The sequence below is a fragment of the Rhineura floridana genome, chromosome 4 (assembly GCF_030035675.1).
Source record: "Rhineura floridana isolate rRhiFlo1 chromosome 4, rRhiFlo1.hap2, whole genome shotgun sequence".
NCBI classification, from domain to species: Eukaryota; Metazoa; Chordata; class Lepidosauria; order Squamata; family Rhineuridae; genus Rhineura; species Rhineura floridana.
Genome location: NC_084483.1, coordinates 82,816,589 through 82,838,343, shown reverse-complemented (window position 1 = coordinate 82,838,343; position 21,755 = coordinate 82,816,589). Strand labels below are relative to the sequence as shown.

The following is a 21,755-nucleotide window of genomic DNA, read 5'->3' as shown; positions in this document are numbered from 1 at the left end:
CTTCTAGTTCTAGTGGTGGCACAAAAAAATTCCCTTCCAAATACTATGTTAAGATTTGTAATCAATGTGCAAAGAAAGCACACTTTTTGTACACTGGGCATAATTACAAAATATATTAAAAGAGAAAATAAAATTCAGCTGCCTCTGTCCTTTCAAATAGGATGCAGCCTTATGCAGAGTCAGGTCATTGTTCCATCTAGCTCAGTTTTGTCCGTGCTGACTGGCACCTGTTCTCTGGGGTTTCAGAGAGGAAGCATTCCTAGACCTACCTGAAAATATTTGGGAGATTGAACCTTGGTATGCAAACCACATGCTCTACTACCACTGAGCTATGAGCTTTTCCCATGACTTCCCATGACTGCTAAATATAGTTCTTAACCAGTAAGCTAGTCTCACTGATCAAAATGCTGGTGAATGGCAAGGCACTACATGTAACCTAGGGAGAGCCTGCTCCACAAGCACGAGGGGAGTCCCAGCTGAGAGACCCTGTTTGTTTATCCTTTACAAAATATCTGGATTTTTTTTTTTATCGTTTATCCAACATGACATTCATAGCTATCAAAAAGAAAAAAACGACACAATCTTGTTCAGCCAGGCTTCTTGTAGAACTCACTGTGTCCAAACTGCAGAAAAATATCCAAACATTAGTTGGGTTAGAACATCTAAATACCTTCTGCCAAAAAAAATATATTAAATGGCAGTCAGTACTATGTAAATTACAATGCTGTTAAAGATCTGCCTTCTTCCATATATCTTCTCTTTTGGCTGTTTTTCTTAACTTGGCACATCTTTTTGCAAAGCTAGCCAGACTTAGAAGACTGAATAGCCATCAAGGCTGCCCTCCTATGGCTCTTGGGGAGGTGTTGGAGGTACCACAGGATATATTGTGCATTCCCTCCTCACCATGGCAGAAGCCTCTGACACTCTGCCACAACCTACATCAGAGCTCCGATGTTGGTAGGGCCAAAAAGGTGCTAAGGAGAACTGGGAAATGGCCTGGATCCAACCTAGGTGCTTGTCTAAATGTGGGAGAGCACTTGCTTTACATGCAGAAGGTCCCAGTTTCAACCAGCAGCATCTCCAGTAGAGCTGGAAGAGAACCCGGCCTGAAACTCTGGAGAGCTGCTGCCAGTCAATGTAGACAGTACTGAGCTAGACGGACCAAGGGTCTGACTCTGTATGCTTCCTGTGTTCCTAAATTTCTCATTCCTCTTTCCTTCCCATGGAAGGAAACTGTTTTTTAAAAAGCTCTGCAAAACTGACAGAGGAGTTCAAGTGCACTCCTCCAACCTTACTTTCCCCTGCCAGTGAGAGCCTGGCAAGGGCATCCGATATAAATTTCCTTCAGATGTTACCACCAGCAGCAGCCTTAGGACTGCAGTCTTATGTCTTTTTTCTGCTATGTAGGATATGTTGAGATTCTGGTGTCCTCAAGGCAAGCTAACCTCATGGTGCTTTTATGTAGTAACATCCTACCTGTTTGCAAACAGTATCATCTGTGTCATAACAGTAAAACTCAAATCCTATGACCTTCCGATAAAAAATAGGAGAGTAGAAGAACTTGAAAAGCCTAAAGAGACTCATCTTAGTTAAGAATGCCAAAAAAGGAAAAAAGACTTTGGAATCCATTTTTGTTCAGTGAATTGAGTGTGCTGAAGAAAGGAATCAATCCATATAGAGATTTGAAACGTTGAGGCAAGGGATGAATCATCTAACCATTTGTCATTATTAAGGGCGTATTGCTATTGCGCAAGCCCTTGATTCTGAACCATCTTTTCTGCTTAAGCTACAAGAGAATCCAAACATTCATGTTTTTATGTGAATGGAAACATATTCCTCCTCCAGCTACATTGTTGTCACCAGGGAACATCAGAGGCCCCAAAACACTGAAAACCTCCAATTAATTGTCTTTTTTTTTTCTTCTTCCCCCCCTTTTTTTTTGCAGTGTATCAAGACTCATTTTTGTAAGACATTTGGGTGGCATTCTAGCTGTGGCTAATATCAGGGGAGGTGGTGAATATGGAGAGACCTGGCACAAAGGTAAGAATTTCTTGGTGCAAGAACAAAAATAGTGTTTTATTAAATAACAGCCTGAGACTACAGTCCTGTTTGCACTTAAATCCCACTGAAGTCAATGAGACTTGTTTCTGAGTCTAGTCATGAATAGGATTGCACTATGAATTTCTTTCCACAGATCAAATGTTTTTATGTACCAGTGCTAAACAGTTGTAGAGATCTGTTTGTTTTGACCTTGATTTGATTTTGGAGCACCATCACAAATTAGTTTGAAAATGTTTATTTTTATTAATTTACAAAATAATTTTCTTTGTTACTCTATATTCATTGTTATTTTAATTGCTTCTGCAGTCTGGAGTGTTTCCCAGTAATTGGGAATTTCAGAAAGAGACAACATGCACGCTTGTAGTATTATTGCCCAAGAGTAAGTGCCCTTCCATAAGGATATTAGCAATAGATCTTTAACGAGTTTTTAATAAAATTTACCTTCATGTGGGAGAACTCTTGTTTTATTATTTCCTGGTTTAATTTGTACACAATACTATATGCTGGTATTAGCTGGAAGTCTGTTGTTTGTTAAATGTCATAGACTGCTCTTTCTGATTTTAATGAAGCTGGGCACTGTGGCCTTAGTTCTCATCATTGTACAGATGAAGCTGTCGAAGTGTAGAGACATTAATGCCAGAAGGAAGACTATTGTTGAATTAATTCTGTTACTAATGGTACGAATTTGTAAACCACTTATAAACAAAACCGAAGCGGTGAACAACAAGAAAAACGCATAAAATACAGATTTGATAGATATTGGGTGGCATTCAACGAAATAACAGCACTAGCGCAACAGAACTTTACCTCCTCTTCTCCTCCCCCCCCACACATGCCCTGCACCATCCCCCAATCTGTTCCAGAGGGTTGGGGGAACTCCCAGAACAGTTTTAGGAGGTGTGCAGGGGGAGGAGAGGGGGAGAACATTCCATTGCACGGGGAGAAATCATTGTGCTGATGGAACCAGTGACTTAGTGCTACGTTGAATACAACCCTTATCATATTATTATTTTTGCACGAATATTGGGTGATATCGGACATCAGTAAGTTCATTGCCTTATTTGGATATCGCCTGTGGATTTAATAAGCTTTATTCTGTTATTGTTTTGACACTCAATATGGCTTTGACTTATTTCAGTATATGCAATGCTTTGTTATATTGATTAAACTGATACCTTATGTTAATTGAGTTGTTTTTTTCTGTTTGCTGTTTGCCGCTTTGGGTTTCCCTCAGGGAGGAAAAGTGGTATATGAGCAATCGGTAAAATGAATAAAAATTAATGGAAATGATCCTAATGATATATGACTGAAGGGATACTTGATAATTTTTTTTTTAAGGCACAGGATGTCTCATCTCCATCCATTTGCTGTTTTTCCTCTCATGTATAGGCAGAAACATAGACTGTCCTGACAGTCTTCATTGTGCTTTTTTTAAAAAAGGTTCACACATTACTGTGTGGTGACAGGCCAGTTGCGTGGCAAATATAAAGAGCTGACAATTTTTTAGTCAAAGGGAACAACAGTAGTGTCATTCACTGGTACTTTACCATGGTGTCAGAATTAATGAAGCAAATGTTTTTAAATGGTTTACAGGAATCTGCTTTCTGTGGCTTCTTGAACTTTTTCTATGAGCAGTCAGTAATGTGCAAGCCATCTTAAGGAGAACATTGATACACAGTGACATCATACATAACAGCTTGGATCCATAGTGGTCCTGTACAGTCAGAAGACACTTTCACTCACAAAAGGTGCCCTCACTGCAGCACCCACACCACATCCCATGCTATTCCACAGAATCCCCCAACCCTAGGAAGCCACTTGGGAAGTAACAAGTGCCCGCATCGTGGAGTTCTGCTTATACATCTTTGATCTAAGCCAAGATGTATGGAATTCCTATACATATTTCATTCATTCTCTCTCTCTCATACACACACACACACAAATATACACACACATATATTTATATATAACCAGGAAGATCACAATTTTGGCAGCATTAGGACATAGCAATAAACTATGTTTAATTGTTATGAGAACAAATTAAGGCATACCTTGGACCCATGAACTCCCCTCTACTTCTTTGGCATAACCACAAGGACAAGATCATAGGATTTTACATACCTTTTCTGTTAGCCACAGTTCTGCATTATGTTTGAACCCTAAATTGTGGCTAATTTATGGTTTATTGAAATAAGCCAGTTTCATAAATCAGGGTTTGAAGCTGGCTTGTTTCGGAAAGCCATAATTAAGATTAACCGTAATTTGTCCAGGTTAATAAAAAATGGAAGTGGAGACCTGATTTCCTCTTCAAGGCTATCTGGAGAAAGAGAGAGTACACGTGCTGGTGGCAAATTCCCTAATAAGCCATAATTTATTATTACATCCAAATGCAGTTGGTAAATTTTCTGAATCATAGCCCTAAAAGCCTACAGTGCCATGAAAAAGTATTTGCCTCCTGTCTGATTTTCTGCGTGGTTGCATGTTTTTGGCACTGAATGTTATCAGATCTTGAACCAACGTAATATTAGGGAAAAGGGAACCTGAGTGAACAAATAACACAAAATTTTGATACTTATTTCATTTATTTGTTAAAGAAAGTTAAGCAATACCCAGTGCCCCCGTGTGAAAAAGTAATTGCCCCCTTAGACTCAAAACCAGGTCATGTCACCTTTAGCAGCAATGACTGCAACCAAACACTTCCTGTAGTTCTTGATCAGTCTCTCACAACACTGTGGTGGAATTTTGGCCCACTCTTCCATGCAGAACTGCTTTAACTTGGTGACATTTGTGGGTTTTCGAGCATAAACTGCTCCTTGCAGGCCCTGCTACAACATCTCAATGGGGTTTAGGTCTGGACTTTGACTAGGCCATTCCAAAACTTTAAATTTCTTTTTCCTCAACCATTCTGATGTAGACTTCCTTGTGTGTTTCGGATCATTGTCTTGTTGCATGACCCAGCTGCACTTCGGCTTACAGATGGATGGCCTGACATTCTCCTGTAGAATTCTCTGATACAAAACAGAATTCATGATCAAGAACTACAGGAAGAGTTTGGTTCCAGTCATTGCTGCTAAAGGTGACAGGGAGCAAATACTTTTTCACTGCACTGTATCTACTGTGTACATATCAAGGCAGATTTCTATAATTTATAGTGGTTAATATAAGCCTGACGTCAAGTGGCAAGATAGTATCCTACATTATTTAACTCCTTATCTTGGCTAAATGTAAGGACACTGGAGCCAGTGACTCAGTTAACATATAAACACTAAGCCAAACCATGGCTTATGATAAATGCACAGACTCCCAAAGGTGAGATTGCAGCCACTTTGCTCCTCCTCCAGTCCTGCTGCTGCTATGAGTTTAGCCATGGTCTGGCTTAGTTTGACATTCGAACCATGGCTCATGGTTTATCTTGAGCAGGTTCAGCCAACATACTAAGCTAAACCTTGGCTTAGTAGCAAGTCCAGAGGAGGAGCAAAGCTAAGATCTCCATTCGAGGAACCCACATGCTTGCTTGTTTGCACGGCCACTGAGCCATGGTTCCGCTTAGCATTATGAGCAAACTAAGTCTTAGTGTATTAGTTTTAACATGTATTTTTAACTGTGTCCAGTTAATCATTTGAAAGCATTTGAGGCTCATCATTGCTATACCAAAGGAGGCATGCACCTGATCAGCCTCTTAAACCACTGGGGAGCCCCAATTGAACAATCATAATGCCAAAATACAATTTAAATAACATCCCAGAAGAATATAAAGATCAAATAAGTAACAGGTTTGAGGCTTTAAACTTAGTTGACAGAGAACCAGAAGAACTACAGAATGAAGTCAGAGACATTATCAGGGAAGAATGCAAAAAAACAATATGTCTAGTTAAAAAGAAAGAAAGACCTCAATGGATGACTGAAGAAACTCTTAAAATGGTTAAAGAGAGGAGGAAAGCAAAAGCAAAAGGAGATAGAAACACAGTCAGAACCCTAAATGCAACAACACAATGACTAGTATGTCAGGACAAAGAGAACTATTACAATAGTTACTGTATAGAAATAGAAGAGGACAACAAAAAGGGTAGAACAAGAGCCCTATTCCAAAAGATTAGAGAAATTAAAGGGAAATTTAAACCAAGAGTAGGGATGTTGAATAATCAACAGGGGAACACACTGACTGACCGAGATGAAATACAACGAAGATAGAAGCAATACACTGAAGAACTCTATAAAAGAGATGTCAGGATGACAGATTCATTCATGGAAGAACTGTATGATGAAGAACCAGAGATTTTAGAATGTGAGCTGAAAGCTGTTCTTAAAATACTTGGAAGAAACAAATCACCAGGAACAGATTGTCAAAGAATAGTCCCCCTGGGGTCCCTTGTCCTCAGTGCCCCAAAGGGGGTTCTTTGCTTCTGAGAACAGTCCCAGCACCTTTAGGTCTCTGCTTCGCAGGCAAACTATTCCTCTTTCAGGATCAAATCATTGGTAGACTGCCACCACCCCTTATGAGAAAAAGGGATCTCAGAGAGCTACGTGAGTTCTAAGGGTATTAACCCACATTCATCAACAGTAATCAGTAGTGCTCAGTGATCAAGGACTAGATTTAGAATCATTAGTTTCAAGTCGATACACACCATCTATAAAAGAGTAGTTTATTTAAAAGAAAAGAAAGATATATACAATAAGAGAGCAGCAATTGTTTCCTTAAAGCTAATCACCCTCAGCTGGGGAGATACATTGGCATAACAAAAGTGAGAGGTTCAATACAGAGCATGAACATAACAGAGGATTTTCTAAACTAAGATCCTATACTCACAGTAGAATAGCCTGGTTCCCAAACGGCTTTTCTTTTCTGTAAAACTTCAAGCGAGTCAAGTAGATGGAAATAGGGAACAACAAATGAAGGAATATCCTTCATTTTTATGTAGTTTCTCGGTCCACAGGGAGAGGGGAGGCAAATAGCCATACTCCGCCCCTGCCGTGATCCACTCCTTTGAAGCCTTTGAAGATAAGGGAGCTAGACAGCATCATCCAGGGGTCCTGAGCTACAACACTCCCTCTTCCTGACTTTTGTTCTCAGGAAGCCGATAAGAGATAACAGCTAAGGTTCAGTTGCATCTTCTTGCAAGGTTGCAAATTGTCTGTCTGACACTGAGCCACCGATCTCTCCCAGTAGGGTGTCTCAGGGATCCACAGACTCCCAGAATTCTCTCTGGTTGACCCATTTCAGCTTGACCAAAGTTAGCTATTCTTGACACAGATGGCATACCAATAGAGTTGCTACAAACCTCTGAGACTGAAAATGTCCAAATTTTGACAAAAATTTGTCAAGAAATATGGAAAACTAAACAATGGCCCACAGACTGGAAGCGTTCAATATACATCCCAATTCCAAAGAAAGGGGATCCCAGGGAATGCAGTAATTATCCAACTATTGCCTTAATATCCCATGCAAGTAAAGTAATGCTCAAGATTGTACAGCAAAGGCTCTTACCATATATAGAGTGAGAAATGCCTGATGTCCAAGCTGGATTTAGAAAGGGAAGACACACCAGAGATCTTATCACAAACATACATTGGATTATGGAATGGAGCAAGAAGAAGAAAATCACCCAGTACTTTACAGATTACAGCAAAGCCATTGACTGTGTAAATCATGAAAAACTATGGAATACTTTAAAAGAAATGGGGGTGCCACAGCATCTGATTGTCCTGATGCGCAACCTATATACTTGACAAAAGGCTACTGTAAGGACAGAATATGGAGAAACCGATTGGTTCCCAATCGGAAGGGGTGTGAGACGGGTGTATTTTATCACCCTGTTTGTTTAACCTGTATGCAGAACGTATCATACGGAAAGCGGGATTGGACCAAGATGAAGGAGGTGTGAAAACTGGAGGGAGAAATATCAATAATTTAAGATACGCAGACGATACCATACTACTAGCAGAAACCAGTAATGATTTGAAACGAATGCTGATGAAAGTTAAAGAGGAAAGCACAAAAGCAGGACTTCAGCTGAACGTCAAAAACACCAAAGTAATGACTAACTTTAAAGTTGACAGTGACTACATTGAACTTGTCAAGGATTATCAATACCTCAGCACAGTCATTAACCAAAATGGAGACAATAGTCAAGAACTGAGGAGGAGGCTAGGACTGAGGAGGGCAGCTATGAGAGAACTAGAAAAGGTCCTCAAATGCAAAGATGTATCACTGAACACTAAAGTCAGGATCATTCAGACCATTGATTCCCGATCTCTATGTATGGATGTGAAAGTTGGACAGTTAAAAAAGCAGATAAGAGAAAGATCAACTCATTTGAAATGTGGTGTTGGAGGAGAGCTTTGCACATACCATGGACTGCGAAAAAGACAAATAACTGGGTGTTAGAACAAATTAAACGAGCACTACCATTAGAAGCTAAAATGATGAAACTGAGGTTATCATACTTTGGACACATAATGAGAAGGTCTGATTCGCTAGAAAAGACAATAATGCTGAGAAAAACAGAAGGGAGTAGAAAAAGAGGAAGGCCAAAGAAGAGATGGATTGATTCCATAAAGGAAGCCACAGACCTGAACTTACAAGATCTGAACAGGGTGGTTCACAACAGATGCTGTTGGAGATCACTGATTCATAGGGTCGCCATAAGTTGTAGTCGACTTGAAGGCACATAACAGCAACAATAAATGTAATAATAAGGTTTCTTTTAATATGTTTATTGTGAGAGTTTTCAAAGTGTTTCCACTAGTGCAAGGCGAGGCACTCCATTTTCTCCAAATGCAGCCTTCTATGGCATATACTGTTCCAGAGGGTTCCCCCGCCCTCAAGAGAAGAGAAGCAGTCAAAGGGTTTTAGGTAGGAAGGATCAGTGTAAATGAAATGCCCTGCCTTGTGCAATAAGATTTATTTTGTGCCCACTGTGATTTGCCCGATATTATTTTGATTTGATTTTAAATTAAGCTGAAAGCATGCTTAAAGAATGGTGAGAAAATGTTGGCTACATTTGGAGCCATATAAACGAGTGAGCAGGATATCGTATTACACAGCATAAAAAAAACACAAATCTAGTAGAAAAACCTTGATTTTACTGTGTTTCTGGTGCTGCTGCTTTGCTTTGTTTAGTCTTGCTCCCTTTACCTATGCACTTCAAGGTTTGAGTTGATCTGTAGTTGATAAATGCTAGATCTCAAAATGAAGACACATGTCTTGCATCTATCCCTGATCACTAGATTAACTAAAAAAGCTTTGTGTGTGTGTGTTTTAGAAAAGTGCAACAATAACTTTGTAAAGCTATAATGTCTTAAAACATAAAAAAGGAATGCTGTGAATTTTCCATTAAGACAAAAACCTCAGTCAGAATTGTACACTGTTGTTTTGTCTGCAATCTGCAGCATGAAGCTTTTAGATAGGATCAGTTATTAGGAACATTACCTGGTCTGTTCTTTCCTTCCTTCCTCCCCCCTCCCCTTCAGTCGTTAGCATAGGTATGTATTATTCAAGGCTTCTGAAAGCATTAAAGTTATTGGCAGAACCATCTTCTGAGTTCTCTGTTGAAAGTGATCTTCATTGTCTCTTTTTGTTCGTCAACTGCATACATTATTAAAATACTCATGAACTGAAAATTCATCCCAAGCAGTTCTTTCTCCATGTACATGCACACAAAAGTAGCTGTTTTGAATCAGCTACATCAGAAGTCTCTCTCTCTCTTTCTCCGTGTGAATGTCTTTTAAAGGGGTTAACTGGCTTCTTTGTTTGCATTTAGGTGGTATCCTGGCCAACAAGCAAAACTGCTTTGATGACTTTCAGTGTGCAGCCGAGTATCTTACCAAAGAGGGATATACTTCTCCAAAAAAGCTGACTATTAATGGAGGTTCAAATGGGGGCCTCTTAGTGGGTAAGAGGCTCTGTGATTCCTTTCCTTTTCTTTTTTTAATGTAAACTAAATTGAGAGCCCAGAGGACAGGTTCTGGGAGGTCTCTCTCTCTCTCTCTCTCTCTCTCTCTCTCTCTCTCTCTCTCTCTCCCCCCCCCTCTCTCTCTCTCCCTCTCTCTCTCTCTCTCTCTCCCTCTCCCTCCCTCCCTCCCTCTCCCTCTCTCCCTCCCTCTCCCTCTCTCCCTCCCTCTCCCTCTCTCCCTTTCTCTCTCTCTGCACACCATGCAATCCAAGCGTTCTCTAGGTGTGCAGAATACCTATTGTCCATTTAAGAAAACATCCGCCTTTATGGGCTGCTCACATAATTACTGCACTGAGGCATCTGTCTGTTCTTCCTGTTGGTTAGAACTAGCTACACAAAACACAGTGTATTTTGTTAAGTAGTTAGGGAAGGAAGGGCCAAATTTGTATCAAAAATTAGCAACTAGTCAGCACTGACTGTTCGTATTATTAGTATTACAAAAGCTTCCTCCTTCAAGCCACAATCCCCTATTTTGAAGCATTTTGCCCATAAGTTTTCCAGTTTATCCAGGACAAAAGCCTTGGTACAGCAATGGTAAGATGATTAGCTACTCTCCTTTTTGTGCAGAGTTTAAATATTTTGCAGGATGAATTAATACTGTATTAAGTAAAAAAACAAGAGTGGACTTTTCCTAGAACTGTTCATGTGCACCATGTAGCCCAGGAGCTAATTGTTTTTAAATACTGGAGTTTTATGTTCCATTCTCAATTTTATTTTTACAGGTCTGGCTGTGTAGTTATAGAATAACATTTGAAATATGACAGCTGCTTATATCCAAAATCCTCATGATCTCACAATTTTTAAACCAATTGCAGATTTTTTACCATTTTATTTAGAAAGTAATCCCCAAATAGGCATGGTAAACCTCTTAATACAAGAGCCATGTCTCTAAATATTCATCCTTTGCCAAGTCCATTTCCTGTCCAAAACAACATTGACAGTTCCAAGATGCCTGTTCCCCTACTACCATCATCACTTAGGAACTTCATGAGACTAACAATATGAAACGCCTAATACCCTTATGGAATACATTACCCTGCATTAGCTGCCATTCTCCAATAACAGATAAAATATATTAATGGCTAATACAAGGCATGTATACTTCCCAGGAGCAGTGTATAACTAAGGACTGATTCACACAGTACACTTTTTGTCCATATGGGCAATACTTTTCCTAGATGTTCAGTCACATGAACTAATGCACTGTGAACCTGGTGAACATGAACTGCAGCAATATATTTTATCATGACAGCTTGGGAAAAAATGTATGCGTGTGTGTATGAGAAAGGGCCTCAGTTGCAGTGTACATTTAAAGGAGACCATATTCCCCTCGCAGAGCTACAGTTCCCAGAGTTTCCTGAGAAGAGAGCTTGACTGTTAAACCACTCTGTAAATTGAAGGTCCGTGGGGGGAACAGGGTTCTCTTAACAACTGTTAGCACCCTGAACAAACTACAGTTCCCAGAATTCTTTGGAGAAAGCCATGACTGTTTGAAGTGGTAGAGGAGTGCTTTAAATGTATAATGCAGATGGCACCACAGAGAGAAGAAATTCATGAATAATTATACAGCCAACATGGATTTTTCACATTCTGCCATGTTAAATTGAAAATACTCGTTCTGGCATTCTGATGCTTCCCATAAGCTCGTTTCAGAACAAAATCTTATCAAGTGTATAGTCCTGAATTCAGAAACGCTTCCTTAACAACCCTCTAAGTTTTCATGGCGATACTCAGAGAGAATTCAGAGTTCAAAGTGTAAAACAAGGAGGGGAAAATCCAGACCCCTGTTGGATTTTTTTCTGTCAGTGGTCTCATAATCTGTTGAAATTAATTAAAAATCAGCCATGTTCACAGAATACCTGTAATCCTATTACTGACCTTGCCCCATACTCTGACCTTCATCTTCTGCAGTTTAAAAGTTTAAAAAATATCTGGCTGATTTCTAATTAATTTAAGAAATTTAACACTGGAGTCTGTGATAGCGCAGGCATGCTCAGTAAGAACCAACTGTCAGTGTTCTAAAAGCCAGACTCAGTGCTGTTTGGCTTGGCTAATCAGGGGGCCACACCCATGCCAGACATTTTTCTACTTTAAACAGACATGGCTTCCCCCAGAGAATCCTGGGAAGTGTAGTTTATGAAGGGTACTAAGGATTGTTAGGAGGCTCCTATTCCCCTGACAGAGCTCCAGCGGCCAGAGTGATTTAACAGCCAGCCCCTCTTCTGGGAACTGTCTGTGGCCAGGGACAGCTTTGGTTTAAATTTGGGTGGAAGACTATTCTGCATGCTGTAGAATAATAGGTGGAAAAAAACCCCCAAAATAATGATACTATTAACAATGTTTTTCTTTTGGAAAGGAAAGGGGCTTTCCCTCTGCCCCCTACTCCCCCTCCCTGCCCCTTCCCCAGGTCACTTTCACCTATCCTAAGCATGATTGCACAGTAGTAAATCCCATTGAACTCAATAAGCATGCAAATGATCAAACCTGCCCTGCCCTCTTCCTCCTTCCTGCCCGTGCCTTCCCCCTCCTTTCCTCCCTTCCCGTCCTCTATCCCTCTTCCTCCCCCCACCCACTCCAGCCCTCCCTCTCTCCCCCTTCTCCTCCTCCCCTGTGGTCAGTTTCACCTATCCTAAGCATGATTGCATGGGAGTAAATCCCATTGAACTCAGTAAGCGTGCAAATGATCAATCCATTCTCAGCAAACTTGCACAGGATCCCATTTCTTGCCTCCCGGATTAAAAAGCAGAGAAATTCACTAATAGAGAAAAAACCCTTGTGGTTTGAAAATGTACATATAGCCAACAGATATTTCTATCAAACTTTTAAAATCAGGGAAATTGGGGAGCTATAGTGAATGCACCAGGGGAGCAGGAGACCTGACCCCTCTCTGAGATATTGGACTGCCCTACAAATTTGTCAAAATGCAAAGACAATTTGGGTTGGTCTTTCACAGTCCAATCTACTTCCTGTGTAGCTTGGAAGAATTTGATAACATCTGCCTCTGAGCATATGGTGAGTGGTGGCAACACCTGCAGTCAGGACTGCATCTCTAAAGATGGAAAATTACATTTTTGTATGTATGTTGGTGTTCTTTCCAGCGTTACTGCTGTTTCTACAGAGCATCTAAGTTAGAAAATTATATTTCACTCATTTTCTAGAAGATTAATAGAAATCTGTGTCAAATTTATTTTTATTTCAGAGCCTTGTTATTGGTCAGGTCATATGATGGTGAAGACAACCCTTTGTGTTTCAAATTGGAGGTTATATTCCATGTTTCCATTTTGGGTGCATTAACTGTTTAATCTGAAACTGCTGTTTGATGTAAAATTAGACTGATTATAACATGTTGCTACTTAAGCAATGAATCTAGCTGTAGGAGCAAAAAACAAACTTGGCTTACACAAGATGCATGTGTTCCAACCTGCTATGCTTTTAACTACTCCACTTAAGGAAGGATGGGCATCAGTACCGCCCCTAGGCACCGGGAAGAGGTGCAGTTGTCCCGGGCCCCGCACTTTGGGGGGCCCCCACGCTAAGCGATCTGCCAGCCCCCTCCAGTCTGCCTCCCCAACACCTCTCTCTTGCAGGCGCGGGGGGGGGGGCTGCTCAGGATGGAGCCGCACTTCTCTTCTTCCCCTGGTCAGGCGAGAAAATAGCATACTCAAAGCAGGAGCCAGGAAGGGCTCCTCCGCTGGCACCCTGTTGCATCGCAACCTGCGGTGCACTGGTGCCCTGTGGCGTCTGGGGCAGTCGGGAGCGGCTATGCAGCAGCAGGGAGACTCGCCTGAGATGACCGTGACGGCAACAGCGCCAGCAGCAGCGACCTGCCTTTCGCAGCTCCTTTGCTGCCTCTGGCCTGTGGAGTAGGTAGACATTGAAAACAGCAAAAACAGGCTCCGGTTTTCACCCAGTGCCCAGGAGCTGCCTTATAAAGGCAGAGAAGAAACAGCGCTCCTTTCCTGCCCCAACGGAGGGATGCTCTGTCGTGTGGGTGGATCTTCTCTTTGCCAGCCTAGAGAGGGACAGATATCCCAGGCACTTTGGGCTGCAATCCAATACATGTCTACTCAGAAGTAAGGGCCATTGGGTTCAGTGGAACTTTCTCCTAGGTAAGAGTGTACTGGATTGCAGCCTTGGTCTCTGTGTGTGCAGCCTGCCTGCCTATCTGTTTGGGCAAAGCCGCCTAGCCTCGCCAGGTCCTAAAGCCCCTCTGGTTCTGCCTCCACTCTCCCTTTTACCCATTTCTTTCAGGTTTTCTAGATCAAGCCCCTGCTGTAGCTGCTTTGAGCAGCTGCCAAAAGGTTCAAAGGAAGGGTGTGTGTCTTGGGGTCACTGGAGGATCAGGGTTAATCTGGATGTGTGGTTTTTTTCTTTTTTGAGGCCCGATGCAGCAGTTGGTATGTTGTGTTCCCTGCTTCTATGGGGCGGGGTGACTGATTATGGGCAGGGTCTGGCAAGTGATTTTCTTCCAAAGTCTGCCTTTTTTCCCCCAATACTGGTGTATGTGTGTCACTTGTGAATGTGAGACAGAATGTGGCAAAGAGCCATTTAAAAACAACAACACTGAATGTGCTATCTTGACAGTCCAGGATTTGTTATGGATGCAGGAAATTTGGGGGGGGGGGGTAACAGTGCAAAGCATGCTGGTGAAACAGATGGCGTTTTTCATGGAGGATGTTTTGAAATGTGTTGACTTGGGGAGGTTTCAAGCATACCCACACGGATGGGAATTGCCCCTGCTGCTGAGTCACTAGTCCTCATGGTTGAAGAGAAAGCCTTGGAAACAAAGGATAGAATAATAGAATCATAAATAGTAGAGTTGGTAGGGGCCTATAAGGCCATTTAGTCCAAGTCCCTGCTCAATGCAGGAACACAGGTTAAGGGGCTGGATTTTTATAACATCCGGATTCCAGCAGAGTGAACAGGCCAGACCACCCCCACCTGGTTTCATAATCCTACTTCACTCTTGGCACATGTGTGTTTATGTTTGTGTTGAATTAATATTTATGTTTTGTAGCTACAGTAGAAAGTGGTATTGAACTGGGTTTGGGTGATGTGGAAAACACTCCTTAAGTGTTGCCACGTCTGTTCTCTTGCCTGTTTCATATCCCCTCCTCTTTCCGAATGCCGGGGGCTTGCACACAAGACGCTAAATGTGAAATTTCCATGCTTCATTCACATACTTTTTGAATGGCATATCCACATGACATACTCCTCCAGTCACTGTTCCTCAGTGTTTTCCCCATGATTCTTCCATCTGTTTGCAGACCAAAAAAATCTTGTTTTTCTTTTTGAAAGACCAAAACATAAGAACATATGAAGAGCCCTGTTGGATCAGGCCAGTGGCCCATCTAGTCCAGCATCTTGTTCTCACAGTGGCCAACCAGATGCCCCAATGGAAAGCCCACAAGCAGGACTGAGTGCAACAGCACTTTCCCCACTTGTGATTCCTCGCAATGGGTATGCAGAGGCATACTGTATTTGATAGTGGAGGTAGGACATAACTATCATGTCTAGTAGCCATTGATAGCCTTATTTTTGTGAGTTTGTCTAATCCAGGGGTGTAGTCATCTGGGGTCACAGGGGTCTTCAATGCTTTAATTTGTTTAGGAGCAGGGACTCAACGGGGTCGCTATGTCTCCAATTGTGAGCCAATCAGCATGAAAGGGGAGTGTGTTTGCCACTGAGAAGTTTTCTAACATGCTTCCTTGTCCTTTCCTGCTGATTGGAACCAATCAGAGTGAAAGGAGGTGGGTCAGTCACTGAGAAGACTCTCCTCAATAGCTAGCACACTTCCCTTTCATGCTTATTGGCTCCTAGGGGTGTCCATTGTTGTGGGAGAAGGCATTAACAAGGACCCCATTCTCAACCCAGAAACAAACAAACAAAAAGGATAGAAGGATGTGTGATGGTGACTATCATGAAGGGACCTTGCACTTCTGAATTTGCCACTACACTATTGAACGAGAATGTGTCCTTGAATTGTGATAATGCCTCTTGCTTGCCTGCATCCTGTACACAGGTACAAATCATATCTGTTGCTCCGCCCACTTATGCCTCCATCATTGGCATGTGGGCCCTGGCAGGTTGCCCACAAAGAAATGCAACTCTTGGGCTGAAAGAAGGTCCCTCACCCCTGCACTAGCTGATAGCACTTACAAGAAAGTCGGGGCACCTAATTTTCATCAGTCCACCCCTATCTACTGCAACTGTCTCCTCATATTCCATACTGCTCCAGACAGTACCCAACCCTCAGGAGTGCTTTTTGGGGTGAGAGGCATTGGGGGGATGCAGTGAGTAGGGGGGATTGGCAGAAATCTGGTGTCCTGCCTTCTGTGAGTAGAAGTGCTTTTCACGACTGCAAAGCTACAGTTGAATACAACCCATTATTGTTACTGGTGTTGGTGTTAGTAATTCTGCTTGCAGGCTGCCCAGAAGCATCTGGTTGCCCACAGTGAGAACAAGATGGTAGACTGGATGGGCTGGTTTTCAAGCCAGTGGGAACCAAAATCTGCCCCAACCTCCTACTATGCCCATCTTGGAATGGTGATGCTAAGGCTATGGTGTAACTTAGCACCCAATCACAGCCCACCTCAAGTAGTATATAAACTGTACACAGAGAGAATGGAAGTCAGATGACAGGGTATGAGCCACTGCAGTGTAGTGCTTAGAGTGTTGGACTGGGACTTGAAGTGAAGGTAATCATATTTGTATTTAATAGGTTGTTAGCCTCATATGTAAATATTATAATTACATATATTCATAAATAAAGTCTCTCTCTCTCTCTCTCTCTCTCTCTCTCTCCCTCTCTCTCAATATATATATAGAGAGAGAAAGAATGTGGGGGGGCCCTAACGGTGCTTTTGCCCCAGGCCCCGCACAAGCTAAGGGTGGACATGGTCAATTAAAAACATAGAGCACACCTAGAAATTTGCTAGAATATATTTTACCTCCCACTGTTTTATCTTGTGCAAACTGAGACACTCTTCGTGTCCACTATTCTGCAGAACAGTCAGTGCCATTATTCCACAATTGTTTTTGGAGGTTTTTAGTGTAAATTATGCAGTGTTGCTATACTTCACATATTCACAAAAACAGAAGCAAAAGAAAATAATTTACTACAGGAAACTTCATTAAAATTGCAAAGTAAATCAAACATATTTAAAGTGACTATCTGAACTATATCAACTGTCTTGTTGCTTCCCCCCTGCTAAAACAAGATCAGTATATTACATACCTTGTTTTTGTTATCTGGGCTGATTGCAGGTGTTTCCACCACTCACCATATGCTCAGAATACACAAGAAGTAGATTGGACTGTGAAAGAACAACCCAAATTGTGTTTCCGTTTTTACGAATTTGTAGGGCAGTACAATATCTCAGCGAAGTAGTCAGGTCTCCTGCTCCTCTGGTACATTCACTATAGCTTCCCAATTTCCCTGCTTTTTAAAGTTTGATGGAAATATCTGTTTGCCAGGGGTTTTTTTTTGCCTATTAGTGAATCACAAACAAATGGAGAGATTACTGTATGCTATTAATGCATTGCATGTAGCATTTTCAGTGTCAGTATCGCCCTGTTTAAAACACTATGTGTTTAAAGAGCACATATTGGGGAAAGGACAAACATGTATTGTGTGAATTGGTGCCAAGGCAAACTGTGACAGGAAAGTCTAGCTAACTAATATTAGCAATGCAATCCTAACCATGTCAGCTCAGAAGAAAGTCCTATTGAATTCAGTGGAGCTTACTCCCAGGTGAGTGGGGTTAGGACTGCAGCTTAATTTAGAATGAAGTTGTTTTCTGCATCAAGTTGTTCAGTTACTGGAAAATGATACTAGCATGAAGAAATGAGTCTTCATTTCCTGTGCATGGAAATACAGGTGTCAAGCACCTGGCGACATGTGCCACCTTTTCAGTCCTTCCACTTCTGTGCAATTCATGTGTCAGTTATAAAACAATATTTCAAATCCCTTAAGTGCCAGTTTCAAATTTCTAGCCGCATGCTCATGTTTTTCCTAGACCTGGGATTGTATTCAGTGTACCATTAAGGTGACCATTCCATCCGTGCAAGGAACATTCTCCCCATTTCCTCCCACTGCCTCCACACCTCCAAAATATGTTCCCTCAACCCTCTGGCTAGATTTGAAGACAATGAAGTGAAAACTTCACCCAGTTGTTAAGCACACTGACTGTAACTCCACCTAAATTCTAAATAAGCTGATGTTAAGTCTGCTGTTTGCAAAGTGCTTGTCAATGCTGAATTAATGGAGGTACATCTCCAGAAGAAGAGGAGCAACATCAGTGGTTTGCAGCAGCAGCTGGATCGCCTGAAACTTGGGGCAAGGTAGTTGACATCTGGAAACGATGCTGTTTCTCTGATAACTGCGATAATTGTTCCATATTGGAATACATTGGTTGTGCTTTCTCCCCAGCAGAAGCAAATTTCCCCTGCCTTCTGATATCTAGGGGGATGTACTTATAATCAGCATATACAGTGTACAACTACTATGAAAAGTTCAGTGCCACTGAGGGGACAATGGCTGAAGACTACAAACTACTGAAATTCTTCCAGAATACTGTTTTTCCTAGTCATGTTAATAGAAGGTGACATTAAATAAATTCAGGCAGCGTTCCCAAACTCATTCATTTGCCACACACACATACACCTTTTTATTACATGGAGTGTAATGAAAGTATGAAGTATAGGCTCAGGGCATGATTCCCAAATGGCTGTGCAGTGCTGATGCTTCACTTGTTGAGCTCGCAGACCTGATACCTCGGTACACAAAGGCAGCACAGAGCATCAGCATTGCTTTGAAGTGGCTGGAGCAGACTCCACAGGATCTGGCCATAAAAATTAATAGGGGAATAGTTGAATGGCCAAATGCATGGAGTTTGACAACATCTGGGGGGGCCACAGGATCCCTATGCGTGGAATAGATGGGAAAAGATTCTGCATCATCCAGTTACCCCTTCTCTGGATGAAATTGCCCTTCCTTGCTTTGTGTCTGTTCAGCAATGGCCAATGTTCTAAAACACACATCATTTGTTTTCATCATCAGGACAGCTTCATGTGTTTAGGTTCCGCACAATATTGATGCAGGTGCTCCTGTGTCACATCCTCCTTTTTTAGTAAACAATCCCTTGCAGGTATAACTTTACATTTTTTTCCAAATGTTGACATCCTCTGGTTGCTATTTTTATAACTGCTTTTTGTATATATTAGCAAGCACTCTAGCTGCTTTCAACGCTAGTATTAAATACAATTTGGGGTTGGGTTGTTTTTTTCCATTCTCCAGCTGCCTGTGCCAATCAGCGTCCGGATCTATTTGCCTGTGTTATTGCTCAAGTAGGAGTGATGGACATGTTAAAGTTCCACAAATTCACCATTGGTCATGCTTGGACAACAGACTATGGCTGCTCTGATGATAAAGAACAGTTTGGCTGGCTGTACAAGTAAGTGGAGTTGTGTTTTTTTTCTGGCTTAATATACATTGACCTCTACTTGACTGCTGAAAAACAGTAATATGTCAGCTCCTTGCTTTTTCCTTCTTTTCTCATGAGAATTGAATGTTACATTTGAAGTGATGTCATAAATCCATGATGCATTCATTTATACATGATATCTTGAATTCAGTAAATCACTCACCAGAACTGGGCAAAAGTGAGATGCAGCCACACCATGGGGCATTACAATAATGGCAGTTTTTATTTTCAGTCTCTTTTCCTGATTATTCCTAGCCTGGAATTTGTCACTTTGACTCCAATTTATCTGCATGGATTCCTCTTGCATCCTCCTCTTGTTCTCAGCTGCACATACACAAGGGGCGAGCGCTCCATAGAATATGAGGAGTCCTTTTTTTCCTTTCATCTTCTCTGCCAGTCCTTGGATAGAAATGAATAAGTGCCAGTCCTTACAGCCAGTGTCTGTTATAGAAGGCCAAGTACACCTCCCTTTTCTAGGCCCAGACATTCCTCACCAGGACCCCCTGCAACCAACACACACATACGCATGGACTACTTCTCAGAACACATGTCATGCGATACACTCTTCTTTTTTCAAATTATCTGTCTAGCTTCTGCCATTTTGTCTATTTTTCAAAGATCAAACAACTCTGTTCCTCTTACAGGTATTCTCCGCTCCATAATATCAAAGTACCAGAAGGAGAGGAAGTCCAGTATCCTGCCACCTTACTTCTGACAGCCGATCATGATGACCGTGTGGTGCCTCTTCACTCCCTGAAGTTCATTGCTACTCTCCAGTATATTGTAGGCCAAAACCCCAAACAAACTAATCCACTACTAATTCACGTTGACACCAAGGCTGGCCATGGTGCTGGAAAGCCAACAGCCAAAGTTATAGAGGAAGCATCTGACATGTTTGCCTTTATAGCAAGATGCCTAAATCTTGAATGGATAGAATAGGTTATTACTGTCTCAATTAAATCAAGGGCTTTAACAACATTTTAAAAGAACAGAAGCACTTGGTGTAGTACTTACATTTAAGAACTTACCACACCCAGCTTCCCGTAAACTTTGTATCTTTTCTGCTTCGATTCAGTGTTTACTATTGGCTCTTCATTTTAGTTCCAGTCATCTGTTTTTAAATAGCATGTTTGGATAAATAGGCAGATAGCAGATGATGCTGTTAACGTGAATTCTGAAGAGTCAAAGGTATTGGTGGTGATAGTTTCATATGGAATGGTTTTAATGTAATTTTTCTCCTTGTAAACATATCTGGCTCACTTGTAATTAAATGTAAGTACTGTTCCAGTATAGACTGTCAACTCGCATTTTCTTTACAGCCACAAGAAGAGCTGGGATTATTGCCAATACTTCTCCATTAAAATATCTATATTACAAATGTGGTGTCATTTCAAGTTGTGTGTCAGTTCTTTTAAAGATTTGATGTGGCACTGCTTTGGATCAGTACACAGTTGCAATACTTTACACAATGCAAATATATATACACACACCACTTCCTTCTTAACATCCATTTTAAAACATCAAATTTAAAACAGTCTTGTTACTTATAGACTATGGGCCGATATAATTAAAAAGATGGTGTGAATTGAATTTAAACTGAGTAGCACTATTTGGACTAGTACTAGCCGCTGAGCAGTAAAGAATGTTCCATTTCAAAGAGTCTGTTTCTCTTGGACACATGGCTACTTTGAGGCTTTTTCTGGGAAGCTGCCATATACTAACTTGGACACCTAGCTCAGTATCATTGACACAATATTGTCAACAGCAGCTTTCAGACCGAAGTCTTTCTTAGTTCTACCTGAAGATGCCAGGGACTGAACCTGAGACCTTCTTTTGCATGCAGTGCAGATGCTCTGCTGGTGACTTATGGCCCTTTTCTCCAGATGTGCCTATGTTGCATAAGCTTTCAAATGCCCAAGGTGATCAGGCTCCCCCTTTAATAAGATGAAGTATTTTAAAGCGTCTGATAAATTACAGTACACTTGATTGACAAATAGTAAATCTTTTTCTATGTACGGTAAAACAAATTGTAGCATCATCTCAATCTGGAAATGTCATCTGTCTGAGCCAGGCTCTGCTTTTTGTTTTCTTTCTTTTGAAATACCAAGGAAGTAAATAATCCTTATAAAAGAAGAAAAGTGAAAAGAAAGGAGATTAGCACCTGTCATTTCTTTTGCTTTCTGTTGTACTTTATTGTTTACAACAATTGACATATTATGGCCCCAATCCTATACTTTAGTTATGCCCGCCAAGGGGC

At 41.4% G+C, this 21,755-nt stretch overlaps 1 protein-coding gene across 2 annotated transcripts in view; it reads left to right on the top strand.

Annotated features, from left to right (window-relative positions):
• The window catches only part of PREP (prolyl endopeptidase), a 113,259-nt gene extending 92,383 nt beyond the window's left edge, over positions 1 to 20,876 (top strand). For both annotated transcript variants that reach the window (XM_061623471.1, XM_061623470.1), the window contains exons 12-15: positions 1,946 to 2,040; positions 9,822 to 9,953; positions 19,312 to 19,468; positions 20,143 to 20,876. In XM_061623471.1, the coding sequence (XP_061479455.1) occupies positions 1,946 to 2,040; positions 9,822 to 9,953; positions 19,312 to 19,468; positions 20,143 to 20,437 (679 nt within the window). In that variant the 3' untranslated portion in view covers positions 20,438 to 20,876. The remainder of the gene's footprint in view (positions 1 to 1,945; positions 2,041 to 9,821; positions 9,954 to 19,311; positions 19,469 to 20,142) is intronic.
• The last annotated feature ends 879 nt before the right edge of the window (positions 20,877 to 21,755 follow it).